The sequence below is a fragment of the Nicotiana tomentosiformis genome, chromosome 4 (assembly GCF_000390325.3).
Source record: "Nicotiana tomentosiformis chromosome 4, ASM39032v3, whole genome shotgun sequence".
Classification (NCBI taxonomy): Eukaryota; Viridiplantae; Streptophyta; class Magnoliopsida; order Solanales; family Solanaceae; genus Nicotiana; species Nicotiana tomentosiformis.
The window spans coordinates 47,199,095-47,215,627 of record NC_090815.1 but is presented as its reverse complement, the minus strand read 5'-3'; the positions used below and the strand labels follow the sequence as shown (position 1 = coordinate 47,215,627).

Here is a 16,533-nt window from a genome sequence, read left to right as displayed (position 1 = left end):
AATTATGAGTTGTGCCTTATGAAAATGCTAAGGGATATTCCTATGAAATATGTATGACTTGTACATTTGGTGTTAAAGGTGTTCCGTTCTGGTAATATAATTGCTTGTGAGGCCACAGTTGGTGTTATTTTGTATTATGTTACATTGTTGGATTATGTATATGCTGTTAGGATGTGTTTCTGGGGCTCTCTGACAGGTGGATAGGCCTAATTACAAGTGAAACTCTGGCGAAAGTTGTGGAAATTTAGGGAGTTAGTCAAATTTGGGGCTGCTAGTTTGTGGTATAAAACAAACTAAGTTGCATAAGATGCTAATGACGGATTCTTACCCTCATTCGAGGATGAATGATCCTAAGCGGGGGAGAATGTAACACCCCGAAAAACTTCGAAGTACTTAAGTGGTAAGCCCGGTAAATTTTGTAAAGAAAATAATGTTTCATGGTGTCGGACTAGGCTTACGTGTTTGAGGATTGTAGAAATTCCTCGTCGCGGCTCGGACCTTTTGGGTTGAACAATGCACCGGAAAGTATAGAAATAGTTTTGGCAGAAAAGTGCATTTCTTCGGTCCATTATGCGACCGTAGAATCACTCTGCGGACCGCATAATGGCCGTAGAGTGAGGCAGTTAATTGGGCCAATTGGAAGCAATTATGCGGTCGACTATGCGACCGCATAACTATTATGCGGTGCATTATGCGACCGCATAACGGTTATGCGGACCACATACACAGACAGTTCTTTTGGCTATTTTGTAACCAACTATGCGACCGATATGCGGTCCACATATCGGTTATGCGATCGCATACCTTGTTCCGGAGCTCCATTTTTGGGTTTTTAAAACCTGATCCTATTTCGTTAAGTACACTCTTTGGGTCATTTTTGAGCTATTATCTGACATTTTAGAGTGAGAGAAGGTGCCCTAGAATGAGAAGGTGTTCTCCAATATTTGTCCTTCAATTCTTGCCCAAGTTTTGGAAGATTAAGAAGGGAAACTCACTAGGTCTTCATCCTACAGGTAAGATTCTACACCCTAACCCTCAATTTTGAATTTTGTGTAGAAATAGATAATAAGCAAGATAATTTCTGGGCAAGAGGATTGGTTATCTTACATGCATGTGTTATCAAAGTATGTAGGAAGATTGTTGAGCTAAAAATGGTAAAGATTGGGTTGTGGGATGATTGAATCCTCCATAAAAAGGGCCTTGAAACCTTAATGCACACCTAATGTTTGATAAAATGCTCAAATGAGCTAGAACCATAATCATCTTCCTAATTGTGGTTTAATTTGTTACATTTCTAAAATAGATTGAAGTTGCTAAGAATTCCGGAACGTTTTAGAGTTTAAGGAATCTCAATTGAGGTATGTTGGCTAAACTCTTCTTTAAGAGTTGGAATTCTCATTATTCTTGTAAGTTCCGAGATGTTGATTATAAATGGAGTATTTCAATAAGTTTTGTGGTGAAGATATATGTTCGATTCGTATTTCAAATGCTCTTATCATATTGCATTATAAATTGAGGATGTGTCCCAAACTATGGATTATGTATCCACATGTTATAATTTCTAGTCGTGATTTATGTAAAAGTTATTATGCCAAGTTGTGTAGAGATTGTGATTGTGATACACCTTCACCCGCATACATTGGGGTGAGGCGGCATGACCGCTTTGTGTGGGGATTATGGTATAGAGATTGTGCTTGTGATACACCTCCACCCGAATACATTGGGGTGAGGCGGCATGACCGCTTTGTATGGGGATTATGGTATAGAGATTGTGAGTGTGATACACCTCCACTCGCATTCATTGGGGTGAGGCGGCATGACCTCTTTGTGTGGGGATTATGGTATAGAGATTGTGATTGTGATACACCTCCGCCCGCATATATATATTGGGGTGAGTCGGCATGACCACTTTATGTAGGGATTATGACATTGTGGGACTGCACCTCCACCCGCTTACAATGGGGTGAGGCGGTACGACCGATTTGTGTTGGTATTGGTATCGTTGATGCACTTCAACCCGCATACATTGGGGTGAGGCGGCATATCCGCTTGTGTAGGTTCTTGGTACTATGGTTATACATCCACCCGCATATATTGGGGTGAGGCAGCAGGGCCGCTTGATTAGAGTTATGGTATTGTACGTACACCTCCACCTGTATACATCGGGTGAGGCGGCGGGGCCGCTTTGTGTTGAGATGGTTACACAGGATCTCACCTTAAATCCTATAAATGTTATCGATAGCTTTTAATAAGCTTGCTATGGTTTAAACGGTTATCTATATTATTCTATTGCTGCACTGGTTCATCATGTTCATCTTGTATTTCTGGATTCTTAAACTATGGTTTAGTTTTCTTACTAGTACTATTCGACGGTACTAACGTCCCTTTTGCCGGGGGCGCTGCATCTTTCAATGGATGCAGGTGGTTCCACAGTAGGAGATATTGGTCAGTGATAACTGTACACCTTCTTCCCAGCTGACTTGGTGAGCCCCACTTCATTTCGGAGTCATGAATCTTTACTTTGTGTATTCTGTTTGAGGTATAGCCGGGGCCTTGTTGCCGGCATTATCATTGTACTCTTCTTTATCTATAGAGACTCCGTAGACATAGTGTGGGCTGTGTATTGGTGTTGGGAAAGACAAGCTATGCTATGTTATGGTTGTATTACTTGTCCATTTGAGACGTTAAAAATGGTGAAACTTATGGTAAGAAATTGGTAATTGCAGGCATGATCACTTTAGTGTTTAATTAAGGAAAACATATATTCTCTTTATTCATGAACGAGTTTGGGTAGAAGGAATCCAACAGGCTTGCTCGGTCGGGTTCACTCGGTTGAGCGCCGGTCGCGCTCCCCGATTTTGGGGCATGACAGCGAAGAACAACAGAGACATCAGTAAACAATAGAAACCAGCAACTCCAAGCCAATCTGAAATGATCTGAAACCACTCTCAAACTCATCCAAGCCCCTCGGGACCCCGTCCGAACATACCAACAAATGTCAAAACATAACACGGACCTACTAGAGGCCTCGAATCACACATAATATCAAAACGACGAATCGCACCTCAAATCAAACTTAATAATCTTTTGAACTTTCAACTTTTAAAACTCGTGCCGAACCATATAAAATCATCTCGAAATGACCTCAAATTTTGCACATAAGTTCCAAATGACATGACAAACATATTCCAACTCCCGGAACAATAATCCAAACCCGATATCCTGAAAGTCAACTCCCGGTTAGACTTATGAATATTTTAAACCTTCAAATCGCGAGTTTTCGCCAAATAGTGTCGAAACCTTCTAGAAAATGCAAATCTGGGCATACGCCGAAGTTCAAAATCACCATTCGGATCTACCGAAACCATAAAAACTTCAATCTAAGGTCAAACATACAAAAGTCAAACTGGTCAATTTTTCCAACTTAAAGCTTTCAAGTTGAGAATCATTCTTCCAAATCAATCCCGAGGCACCTGAAAACCAAAGCCGACAATACACGCGAGTCATAATACATCACATAAAGCTACTCATGATTTCAAGCTACCGAATTGAATGCAGTTGCTCAAAATGACCGTCGGGTTGTTACAGCCCAATACTCATTTTCAACAGTCAACAACAACAATAACCATATAAAAATAGCAAAAGGAAAAGTGACTCAATAATATAAGACTCAACTCTATCAGATTAAGATGAAAATAGCATTCTTTCCAAATATAATAGTCAGGTAATCGACTTTAAAGGCATCCACGAGGAAAATATAACTATATGCCTGAATGACAAGTATTCATACCAAAATCAATAAAATCACAGTTTAATCATCAAGTAACGCAATCTCTGCACATACATAGTGACTGGAACAATACCCCTCAATCATACCCTTAGCACACTCATGGTGCCTGGCTCGAAGATCCTAAACCATCACACACACACACACACACACTCAACACTGTACGGGTGTCTGGCATAAGCCCCTCACTAAGCATATATCAAGTGTCTGCACTCACGGGATTATACCTGACTCCGGAGGGGTGGATCCTAGCCCAAGTGCTGATCGGATCAAAGTGAACGATCAATATCACTCAGCCTAATATGGGGCCTGACGTAGTGTCCGCTCATAATCAACATCATACTCAACAATCAATGCCACTCATCCCAATATGGGGGACATACGCAAACATCTCCTAACAATCAATACCAGCACAACCATATTGTCCAAGATTAGTCATCAATCCGCTCAAGTCTCAATATGCTCACATCTCGTTGTACCATACTCAAGAATACCACAGGGAATATGCCAACATGCCATAACTCATCTCAAACCCACATCACACAAGTAAGGACACTAACAACATGTGAGATGATATTTAAAGAGTGCATAGAGACTGTGATAAAGTAAGCGGATATGATATCATGACTAAAAATATGACTACACTTAAGGAAAATATCTCAACATAGCAAATGTAGTTCTATTATGTCTCAAACAGATAAGTACAAAACCTAGACATGTTTTCTAGATTGAATAATAGCTCACACAGTCATACATGTGGAGAAAATACGGTATCAAAGAGGCATTATAGCAAAATAAATCACATAATAGTCGAAATACTATCCTAATCATGATTTAACCACAATGCATGCATATATGCTCGTCAACTTGCACGTGTGTCACCCCCAACATATAATAAATATCATAGCCAACGGAAAAATCACCCTCAAACTAAGCTTAGTTAAGATACTTAACTCAAAGCGCGAGAATCAATACTCCAAAAATTCGTGCCTCTCAAATTGCCCTCTGAATGGTCAAATATAGCAAAACATAACTCAATAATGTCATAGGAATCAATTCCGAACAATAAAGCTTCGGTCTTTATTTAATTCCCAAAAGTCAAAAAAAGTCAACCTATGTTCGCATTGTAAAAACCTGAGTCAAGGGGTAAATTCTAACTACCCATAACCCCACGAGTTTACATATATCAGTTCTATCCAAATCCGACTTCAAATCGGATTTCAAATAACCATTATTCACTCTCCAAAGGTTAGGACACCCCCCTCCCCCCCCCAAAACCAAATTCCCCTTTCAATCCCATAATATATCTCAAAATATCTATGGGGAAACAAGACCTACCCATGAGTATATATATACATAGGAAAATCTAATAACCTCTAGACTCAATTGTACTCCGGATGAAATAGAGCTTCGCCAATCCTCATTTGGATATCAACTCCATCTATGATAATAGCACGTCTAACTGGATACCTAAACCTACATGCATGAATGTAGTGTCCCAATGATGGGACACTAGTACAAAGAAATGTACTAAGTATGTAAGGCACATAACATATGAATAACTGAACTGAAACTGAACTGACATGTATATATGATATACTGAAAGTAGTCTGTTCAATGAAATCCGGGAATCATACTTACCATATTCTGACTTGTAACATATCTACAATATTGAATTATCCAGCTTACCTTACAAAGGATTTAGACTGAAAAGGGAAGGCTCAGTTGGCCGAGAACATCTAATGACACGACTGTCGTATATACATCTAATTCGCATCATGATATATCTGAACATGTTCCCATATGCTATATGTACTGGAAACCATCATATTAGTTGCACTTATGTGTTTCATCTATAACATTCTTCTAGGCATAAAACCTTATATCTGAATACTAACCTCACATAGATCAAACATCTCTAGGGCTACACTAAAACATAAAAGTGGCACTTACGCGTTTCAACAAAGACCGTCTGTAAGGCTCACTCAACATGAATAACCAGTGGCTCATACACGCTACATAGTAGACCATCCTTACGACTCACAATACCGAGGTCTGTCTATGCATGCAACTAAGACCGTCCATAACCAACCTTCATTATGCACATATGTGTTCATAGACCGTCCATAGGGCTTCACTGTAGACCTACGCATTCATAGACCGTCCGTAGGAATCATGTCTTATACATATTCATTTCATATCACTCGTGCAAATATCATTCAGTCATCAATAGATAAACTAGTATTCATAAACATATCTAAGTTCGTGAGTAACTTGTTATAACAACCAATCCTTATTCCTAAGCCGCTTGCTATGTTATCCTTTGTATTCTATATTATTTAGCCATAAGGAACGTTGTAACTATTGTAGAATAGCAATTCTATCCTTATTTCATATCAGGACTCATTTTTTAGGGATTACATGATTCTATCTACTTATAGCTGTGTAATATGCTTAGCTTCTGAGGCTACTCGTTATACATATAAATATATATTCATCCATCAATACGTAACAAGAGTTACGGGATTTATGATTTATCAACTTATATTCTTATTGCTAAACTTATCATATTCTATAGTTTACGACTCCATAGGTAACGTATATCGTCTCTTAACATCACCCTCATATATAATAAACCTTACTTAACTTGAGAGCAATATAACTATCTTCATAGCTCTTTATCAGTTTCGTGAACACAAACGTGTAAGTATTGGAAGTCGTGGCACTCTTTAGGTTGAATAATTCTTATCATTCTGCAAACTATATGTTATGCTACCTTGTTGAACTATTCGTGTATAACTATCCCTCATTATATAGACACTACTCCTTCTGATTTGTTAGACCATTCGTATATAACCTTTAATTGACATATGGACGTCTTGTTACTTATAGAAGACAAGGACCTTTCGGAATGTTCTATTACTTCTTAAGAATACATGGAACTACAACCAACACAATCCATTTCAATATTCGTATGACTATACTCGTGAAGAGACCTTAATCGTCGGAATAGTATGTATACAAAGACTCGGCCCCTTGAATTCCTTATAAGGGCATTGTAACTTACGGAATCATGCCAAAGAGAATAAAGGAAGACCATACATACCTCATTATATCCCATCAAATCCTCAAGCTAACTTAACCTGCAACTCCTATGTCTACAAGCAATGAATAATACTATCATCACAATATGAATGCCATAACTTATTGCATTTGAACGACACATTTTATTCTACGATAAAACAGATAACACCTCCCTTGTTTATATGACTTCCCACAAGTCACAACAACCAACAACACCCCAAACAACATCAACACTACTCATAATAAGCCTTTCAAATCAGTTTGATAGTCTTGACAAGCGGCAAGCTCGGTTTACGATCAACAAAATAGAGTTCGAATCCAATTTCTTCTCCATGAAGCTGCTTATAATATCAATAATATTATACTTATATTCACCACATCATTTTCAGCCCAAAACATCATAAGAATAAACTTCAAAACAGTCCATACACCTAGCACCTTAACCTTTATCATCAATCACTTATTTTTCATATTTTCGTCTTCAATAAACTTAATTAACACCTACAAAAGCATAACAACTGCAGCCATAACATAATCAAATTATTTCTCATAATTTTTAGCCACCACAAACCATATATATTTTGCAGTCCAACAAAAAAATAGCAATGCCTCATGTTATTTCAAGTGCGATCTTATGGTTTTTCACTCAAACAACACAACCAACATAAGATTAACATTACGCACAATGAAGAAGATGTTATACATACCTTGGACATCCGCTATAACTCGAAATCTCATCACAACTTAGCTCACAATGGCCCTTAATCACACCACAACATCATAGAAGTATTCTCTTGTAGTCTTTAATACTTTTGTTGATTATTTGAGTTGATTTCCCTTGAGTTTGGTTCTTGGGTCTTGGATACATGTGAGAGGGGATTTTGCAGAGCTTATGGACGATGTTTGGGTGAGAAATGACCAGAAGTGAGGCCGAAACGTCTTTTAAATGAAATAAAGTTAGTAGCCGCCTCAAGTGGGTCCCAACGGGGCTGTCTGCGCAGTTTTGCAAAAACGCAAATATATATCTACTCCGATGTCGTATCCATGAACGGTTTAATGCGTTAGAAACTAGACTCGTAGATCTTCAATTTTATGGGTAGATCCTCGTAAATCCAAGTATATTAGAGAAACTCTCATTGACATTGGACCCAAAGTTTAGTACAATTTACGTAATTTGTGACGACTTTCGTCGACTTTTGTTTCACAACTCACTTGACTTCAAAACCTAGCACACGAATATTATACGACTAAAACACCTTATAACATTACCTTCTTATCATCTTAAGCACCCAAGTCTCACACCAAAATTACGGGTTATAACATTCCTAACTTGCCGACTTTCGACGAAGCTTATTTTCTTCGATTCGCTTAGCTTTTCAACCTTCCAACCCTCTTGGTACTTACAGTTCATGATCTTAAATATTTGTAACCTCCAAGGTAGCATGATTAACTCACTTTATGTACTTTCAAAGATGATCTCATTTTCGAGCTTACATCAATTGACTTACGACGTACTTTTACGTACGAAAATATGGGGTGTAACACCAACTGTCGCTTCTGCGACACTACATCAGCAACAAAACCTCGCAGATACGGAACCCACTGAAAAACACCTACATGTTGCTTCTACAGCCAATCTTTCGCTCTTGCGTAGCTGCTGGTGCGAAGAATTTGCGCTTTTGCGCATGCGCTCTAGCCCAGCTGCTGGTGCGAAGAATTTGCACTTTTGCGCATGCGCTCCTGCGCTTCCAGCTCCGCATCTACGGACTTCTCCTGCCCAAGCCAAGTTACGCTTTTGTGGACTCCTCCACGCACATGCGAGCTCGCATCTACGGTCAGAGTTCCGCGGGTGCAACACACTAGAACCAAACCTGCCAGTCAACGTCTAAATGGTCTGAAATTCAATCAAAACACTCTCGAGCCACCCGTGGCCCCATCCAATCATACCAACAAGTCCCAAAATACAAACTAATCAAACTTTCACTTCCAAACTCATGTCGAACCACGTCTAATCAACTTGGAATGACCTCAAATTCTGCACACAAGTCATAAATGACCACACGAAATTATCCCAAGGCTCGGAATCCCTAACGGACCTCGATAACCACAAAGTGAACTATGAGTGAAACTTATCGATTCTCTAAACTTTCAAGTATCCAACTTTTGATAATTAATGCAGAAACATCATAGGAACTTCCAAATCCCAATTCGGACATATGCTTAAATCCAAAATCATCATCCGTACCTACCGCAGCCCTCAAAATACCATTTTGAAATCGTTTACTCAAAAGTCAAATCTTGCTCAACTTTTATAACTTAAGCTTCCAAAAACAGAACTAAGTGTTCCGAATCACCCCAACACTTTCCTGAAACCGAACCAACTATCGTTACACTGCATCGATGTTGCACAACTATGGAGATTAGGGAGAGGAATGACTTGCAGAGGAGGTCAGGCGAGAGAAAATACCTGGAGAGCACCTAATCACTACTTAATTTACTCACTCCACTAGTTGGCTATAACTGATTCTGACAGTTTGTGCCAGTTGGCTAACTACAGCTAACTACTTCTTACTACTATCAGTCATTCTAGCATTCCTCAACAAAAATTTCCTTTGCTTTTATATTATAGCGAGTTGTTGTAGATTTGTATACTGATTATGTTCTCATAAGATTCAAAAATTCTTAAAGTCATTTTCTTTTACTCCACCATTAAAGAGAGAAACAAATAAAAGGAAGGGCCCGGCGCTGAATAAGCGTTAAGCCTTACTCAACCCCATCAACGCTGGTTCATGAGGTGACAATTCCCTATAACTATATAAGAAGTCAATGTTCCGTCAACTAATGTGAGATAATTTAACAAAAATTAATAAATTCTTCTTTCTTCCTTTTCTCCATGTTTACTGAGTGTAAAAAAGACTAAAAGCTTGAGAATTGGTGACCAATGGGAATCAAAACTACAATACTAAATTATTCTATACGTTTGTAATTAATGCAAGCCCAATCCCAGCTCAGGATCTAAAGGTATACAGCCTTGTTTAGAAGCTGAATTGGGCAAACTTGATAGCTTCATTACTGCTGCCATGCTATTCTCTCTAGATCGTGTTCCATGTGTATTAGTAAACGTACATGATTCTTGGTGAAATGGGAGTACTCGGGAATCTTGATCATAAGAGCTGAAGCTAATATTGGATTCTTCATACAGTGTAAACTGATCAGAAGAATCACAGCACAAATTAGGATCACAGAAATATGGTGAAGAAGTCAAGCCATGATAATTAGCGATATTGTTATTAGTACTTTGAAAAGCTTGAAGATAATAGCTGAGTCTGGCCTTTGTTTCTTGAAGCTGCAGCCTTTTCTTTCTCATCCTTTCCTTTCTGTGAGCATTTTGATGACCTCCCAATGCTTGTGAATTTGAAAACTCCTTTGAACAATAGTGGCACTCAAACTTCTTCTCCGTCGGCTTGTCTTTTGCATCATTTGAACCTTGTTTCTCTCTTCCTGCTAAAATTGTGGAGCATGATGAATTCACACTCTCACGATCTCCTAATTCCCCTTTCAAATATTTTTGACAGGGATCAAATTCAAAACCAAATATTTTATGCCTCTTAATCTCCATGCAGGATTTAGAGAAGGATTCATTTCCTCCAACATTGCATGATGGATGAAAAACAAAAGAGATATCTTTTTCCATATTCTTGATCAGTTGGATGAATGAATTAAGATAAATATTGAAAATCAAAAGAAAAGGACAATGTTTAGGGTGGCTGATGATGCAGTATATTTAGTTCTGCCTCTCTTCCTTATATAGTAGTACTTTCTAAAGTTTCTTGACTATGCATTGTATCTTCAAACAAGAGTAGTTATGTTTTATGAGGATGAATGGGACATAAACGTACCTTAGTCAATATATTTAAGAAAAAAAAAAAGAGAGGGCAAAGAATGGTCAGATTAGTGAAGCTATCTCTCGTGCATTATAAATAATCTTATTCATATAAATGTGGTAGATATATACATCTTAAACCTTTCCTGCCAAAGAGGATTAGTCTGTATGGTTAAAGAATTAATTGGTTCTCTACTTACTCTTAAAATATTTTTATATGGAAAAACATGCATTCATGGTACCACTTGATCAATTAAAAATAAATATTCCGTGCTTGAGGAGAGGAGAATGTTTTAATATAAAATGGAAACAACAGAAGTCAAAGAAAGATATGAGGATGTAATCGCCTGGAAGGACTCTGCTAGAAATCTATCTCTGTACTAAAATTCTTTCTTTAATATAACTTTTATTGACCAATTCATCAGTGGATTCATGCATCATTACTTAACCAAAGCATATAAAATGCCAGAATGTAACTGAATTAATTTAATAACATTCTGTGGTTACCTAGTCCCATCTACCACAGCACCCTGAATTGTGTTCATACAGTGCTGTGATTATTCATCGCTTAAATGAAGGTTCTTTGCAATAATCCACACTCCATTTTATAGATTAAGGAATTGAAAAAAAATGAGGAAAGAATAAGTTTATCTTGACCATGTTAAAGGGAAGCAATTTAATTATAGGAGAATCGTTGCTATGTACAGCGGAATATTAACAAGTGGTTGATGAGGTAAGCATGCTTAGTATATGTATATATGTATAGGGTCTTCTATGAGATCTGGGAATATCTTCTTAGAGAAAACAAACCGTGTAGTTTAATACCCTAAAAGCAATTGATTAATTGTAAGTCATCATCTAATCTTATTCAAATCAATTTAGCAAAAGCATTTGTGTTGGACAATTGTTCACTTTGATTGGTACCCATAACTAATTTCTAGCTCTGGGCCACGTTAGTTTATGTGATTATTCCTTTGTCTATTACTACATCTTCCTTTGTTGGAGAAGAAAAACAACAAATAAACTTTTCATTATCATCAATCCCCATTTCTTTTATTTCCTTTTTCCTTCTACTCTATTTCAATTGCTTTCTCGCTTTAGGTGAAGGATTCAAAATAGGCATGATATATTTAATCCTGTGTTAACTCAATTGCAGGAAATCAACAAGGAATTCGAGGATCGAGCAGCTGTTCAGGAGTTGCAGAAAACTCGAGAAGTCAACTATGGAGTTATAAAGAAGTGTAAAGAGAGAAAAAGAGAGAGAGTTAGAGAGAAATGTAATAGTTCTGATTATGATTTGTAATGAATTACAATGCTATATAAGAATTGAGAGTTGATTACTATTTATTACAACTGAAGGAATCTTTCTCTAACTACCTAACTAACTTCAGCTGACCCCTAACTAACTTTTAACTACCAAGTTGACGTGGCACTGAGCTGGATTGTTCTTGAGCTCACTGTGTATTTTGTGTATCAATACTCCCTCCCGGAAACGATCCTTAACCACAAGGATCAAAGTGAAGGAACCTAATCTTCAAGGCATTAAAGAACTCTAATGTAGCAGAATCAGCTGGCAACCCTGTCCATTTAACCAAAACCCGAGCAACAACCTTATTTCCCTTATTTACCATCATTCTCTGCAAAATAGATTCTGGCTCAGAGCAATGAGGACTAGCAATGTCATTGGTAGGGGGTAAGTAACTTGTGTAGGTAACTCATAACATTTTTTCAGGAGATAAACATGCACAGTGGGGTGTATTTTAACTGATAGTGGGAATAAGAGGATGTATGCCACAGGGCCTACTTTCATAGCAATCTGGAAGGGTCCATAATATTTGGAAGCCAATTTGTGGAAAAGGTTGTGATGTAATGGTTGTCACGCCCCATTTTCTTACGAAAGCGGGCTTCGACATGTGACAACTCTTTTAAAATGAGTATTAAAAGAGAAGAGTAGCCACCTAACAATTTTTAAGGTGCGTTAGGGGCACCTATTTACAAGTAACTCTGTTTGACTAGTCAACGCCACCAAAGATCGGGTAAGGGCTCAAATTACCTCGGAAAGAAGGTATTAGGCACTCTTCGAGGTCTACAATTGTGGGTCCCGGCCGAATTTTAAACTAAGTGGGATGAATGAAAACTAAATTGCAAGTTAGTAATCTATATTAAATGATGTGAGTCGTCTATTAATTATCCTAAGTGAGATAGGCATGAAAAAGGAGAAAGAACAACTTCTAGCAATAGGTAAAAGAAATGAAGTTTTGTATAAAATGAATCGCACATAAAGCTGTATGAGAATAGTCTAGAATCTCAGGTTTCTATTTCTATTTTTATTAGCGTCACATAAAAGGAGCACATTGGGACTTACACAAGTAACACATAAGGCATGTAAGGGCTCATGTTGGCCTCCGAATTAATTAAGTAATTGTTAATGTAGTAAAAAATGGTCAAGTGTACTCTAAAATATGATAAGTCTTCTTGAATAATACTCATGATATAAGCATACATATAAAGAAGTGAATAGATCTAAAGAAGTAAAAAATATGAAGCAAACGTTGGGCTAAATTAAAACAAATTTCTGAATTAATTAAAAGGAACAGACAAAAAAAGTGAAGGCTTAGAAGCTTCAGCCAAAGACACATGACAGTCTTTATCTTTTAAAGTGAGCCCAACATACTAGTAAGAAAACATTACTAAGGACCAAGACACCATAGAAAGCTCAAATGCAAAAGCTATCCAATTTAACGTGTTAACATGTTTTCAAGAAGCAATGAAAGCAAACAACAACAGGTAATCACATAGAACACAAGCATGAAATATCCCTTATCCCAAGTAGCCCCATTTCACTATTACATTCAGTTATTACATGCTATCTGAATAGAGCTTATAACTAGAGCCTAGCAAATTAACTAACTGAACTTCAAACTTTGACAGACTCCTCGTAGACTCTTATGAGCTTTCCTAATCCCCCTGTTACTCCAAACTCAGGTCTGAAGAGTTGAACTTTGGCCAAAACTATCAAGTCTAGGCCCCTGCAACCGAACAGAAGCAACAAACGCACAAAGAAGGCAGACAACTTGGACTATTTTCCAAAGAAACAACTTTGCTATTATTAGTTAAAGCATTATCTTCTAAACACAACATCTATAGGTGAATATGTCCAAGTTAAACCAAGTCAAGGAGAAAAACAACACTAGAAACTTCAAATTTGACACAGAAGCATGAATGAATGGCGTAGGTCCTAAAACACATGATATTTAAGTGATTGAATTGAACTCAAACATCCCAGCTTGTAGTATTCAATAGCAAATAATTTCTGTTAAGCATAAAGTCATGATATCAAAATGATTAAAATCCTAATAACATGGTAGCTATTTAGGATAAGTCTAACAGTGAGAAAATAGGCAAATACAAGTCATGACTTTCAAGCAAGAAAAATCCCGGGGTTCATTGTTAAGCATTGAAATCTCAAGCATTAGACATCAAGCTAACTTCCTTAAGTCTAGACAATGGCTATTAGGTGATCGACATGTTCACACTATCTCATTCAAGGATATTGCAAGACGTGATGTCAATTCAAATTCATATAGTTAGACCTAAGAGGTGACTTCTAATGTACAGCGAATCAGGGAACCATACGGGAGGCACAACACATAGCGATTAAGTGACATACCTGGTTATTAACTTGACATGCTCGAAATGGAATGTCGCACAACATTCATCATGTCCAAGTGCAAATACAACTCGCAAATAGAATAAAATAGACGAAAATTTTAAGAGAGTAGAGGACAAAAAAACTAGTCTATTCTACCATACAATTAACACATAAAGAAATTATGATGCGTCGTTCAGGGAACTAACCAGTTGGAGAGCGGAATAACAATATAATATGAAGATTAGAAATCCAGTAACTTCAATAGCAAAAAATAAGCCAGATACTCTCCAAAGTATGCAGTAATACGTGCGAAAATTCAAACAGCAATAAGGAGAAACCAATACTCGAACTCGATACATCCAGATTGTATCAAACTAATTAAAAAAACTAAGCCTTGCCTTGGCTTATGGTCGGCAAAGCATAGAAGTAGCGAAAAGAAAAAAAAACTAGCAGTGAAGCAGAGGTCAAAGCAGTGATCAAAAGCCAGTTCTCTGAAGCGTGTAATTGTGAGCTATATACAGATGTAAGGTATGGAAGTATAATATGTGAGTTGCAGCGATAAACAGAGCCTCTTCCCCTCTAAACCCCCCTAAAACCATCCGTATTTATAATTGAATCCTTTATAGCCGTTACGGTCTCCAATTGAGCTATCAAAATCAGACCCAAACAATCACGGTAGAATTGGAGTCATAGCAATCAAAGGGGATTGGGGTTTCCATTTGAAAAATTAATCGTAGCAGAGTAAAGTCCATCCAAATAAAAGATTTTCACTACTAAAAGATCAAAATAGTATTAAAAATAGAGAAGAATTAGAGCTCTTACCTCATATCCTGTCCAAGTTCATCTAATTAATTTGAACCCACGGATGTTAAGATGGAAAGAAGAACATGCAAACCTTCAATTACGATAATGATTTCGACTAAAATTGAAGCTAAAATCACGGCTCCCAATCACAATTTCTTTACAGATTTGAAGAGGAAAAGAATTAAGGAAAGAAAATTTTAAAAAAAAAGGAAAGAAAAGAGAAAAATAAATAAAGAAATCAAATCAAAGAATTGGGGAAAGGTGTTGGCGAGTTGCTGGCGCAATTGAATTTTAGGAATTCAAAAAGTTATCAGTTTAGAGGCTAAAGGCTATTTAGGGGAATTCGGCTTAATTGATTTTGGGGTTAGGTGTAAGGTTGATAATTGAGCTACTATTAAATTAAAATGACATAATAATAAAGTAATTAGGAATGATAATTAGTAAATAAAAAATAAGATACAAGAAGTTTAAAAAATAAATAATATTTTATATAAATATTTGAACAAGCTAAAGAATAAATTGTAAATTCTTTTATATTTTAAAAGCTGCTACTATGTAGTAAAAACAAATTATAAAAGATGTACCAACAACAACAACAACAACAACAACAACAATAATAATAATAATAATAATAAAGTTGTAGTACTTGTTATAATATATAAAAAAATGCTTATAAATATTATTATGGCTCTTAAATAAAATAGTAGCTCATTAGCATAATATGGAGTAAGGATGGATAAAATTGGGTGTCAACAATGATCACTTGTCTGTAAGGTTGAGCCTTGAAGTATATCCAATCTCCCCACTTCAAAATTCTTGTCACCTCTATGATTGTCGGCTTCAGTTTCATTTCCTGAGTTGAGCTCTCAATAGGTGATGCTACAATAATTGGAGCTTCATCTCCCTATTAAGTAAGGTGTTATCAACCTCAGTGGAAGCTGATTCTCCTGGTAAATAGGGCAAGTGAAGTGGTGGTGGCCTGCCATAATGTGCCTCATAAGGTATAGTTTTTAAGGTCGTGTGGAAGGAAGTGTTATACCAATACTCAGCCATGTCTAAATAGGAATACCAATCTGTGGCTTCTTCAGAGCAGAAATATCTTAGATATATCTCTAAGCACCTATTTGGGACTTCCGTTTGGCCATCTGATTGAGGATGATAAGTTGTTGAGGTATTTAATTGAAATCCTTGAATTGCAAATAACTCCTGCCAAAAGGTGCTTAAAAATACTGCATCTATGTCATTCACTATGAATCTGGTAGTCCATGTAGCGTAACGACCCAACCGGTCATTTTGAGAATTAGCATCCTGTTCGGCGGCTCA

General features: G+C 37.1%; 1 protein-coding gene and 1 long non-coding RNA gene across 2 annotated transcripts; both read right to left on the bottom strand.

Annotated features, from left to right (window-relative positions):
* Positions 1-9,857: 9,857 nt before the first annotated feature.
* On the bottom strand, positions 9,858-10,565 carry LOC108942964 (zinc finger protein 5-like). The gene has a single exon (XM_033652789.2). It carries the CDS (start codon positions 10,563-10,565, stop codon positions 9,858-9,860), a length of 708 nt encoding a protein of 235 aa, XP_033508680.1.
* Positions 10,566-12,019: 1,454 nt separating this feature from the next.
* On the bottom strand, positions 12,020-15,609 carry LOC117273608 (uncharacterized). The gene is made up of 2 exons (XR_004503607.2): positions 14,425-15,609; positions 12,020-12,391 (listed from the first exon to the last, which is right to left on the bottom strand). It is a non-coding gene; the product is annotated as an uncharacterized lncRNA (long non-coding RNA).
* Between the last annotated feature and the right edge of the window lie 924 nt (positions 15,610-16,533).

Excerpts from the sequence above, each read along its gene's own strand:
- LOC108942964 (XM_033652789.2), bottom strand. The coding sequence starts at position 10,565 with ATGGAAAAAGATATCTCTTTTGTTTTTCATCCATCATGCAATGTTGGA.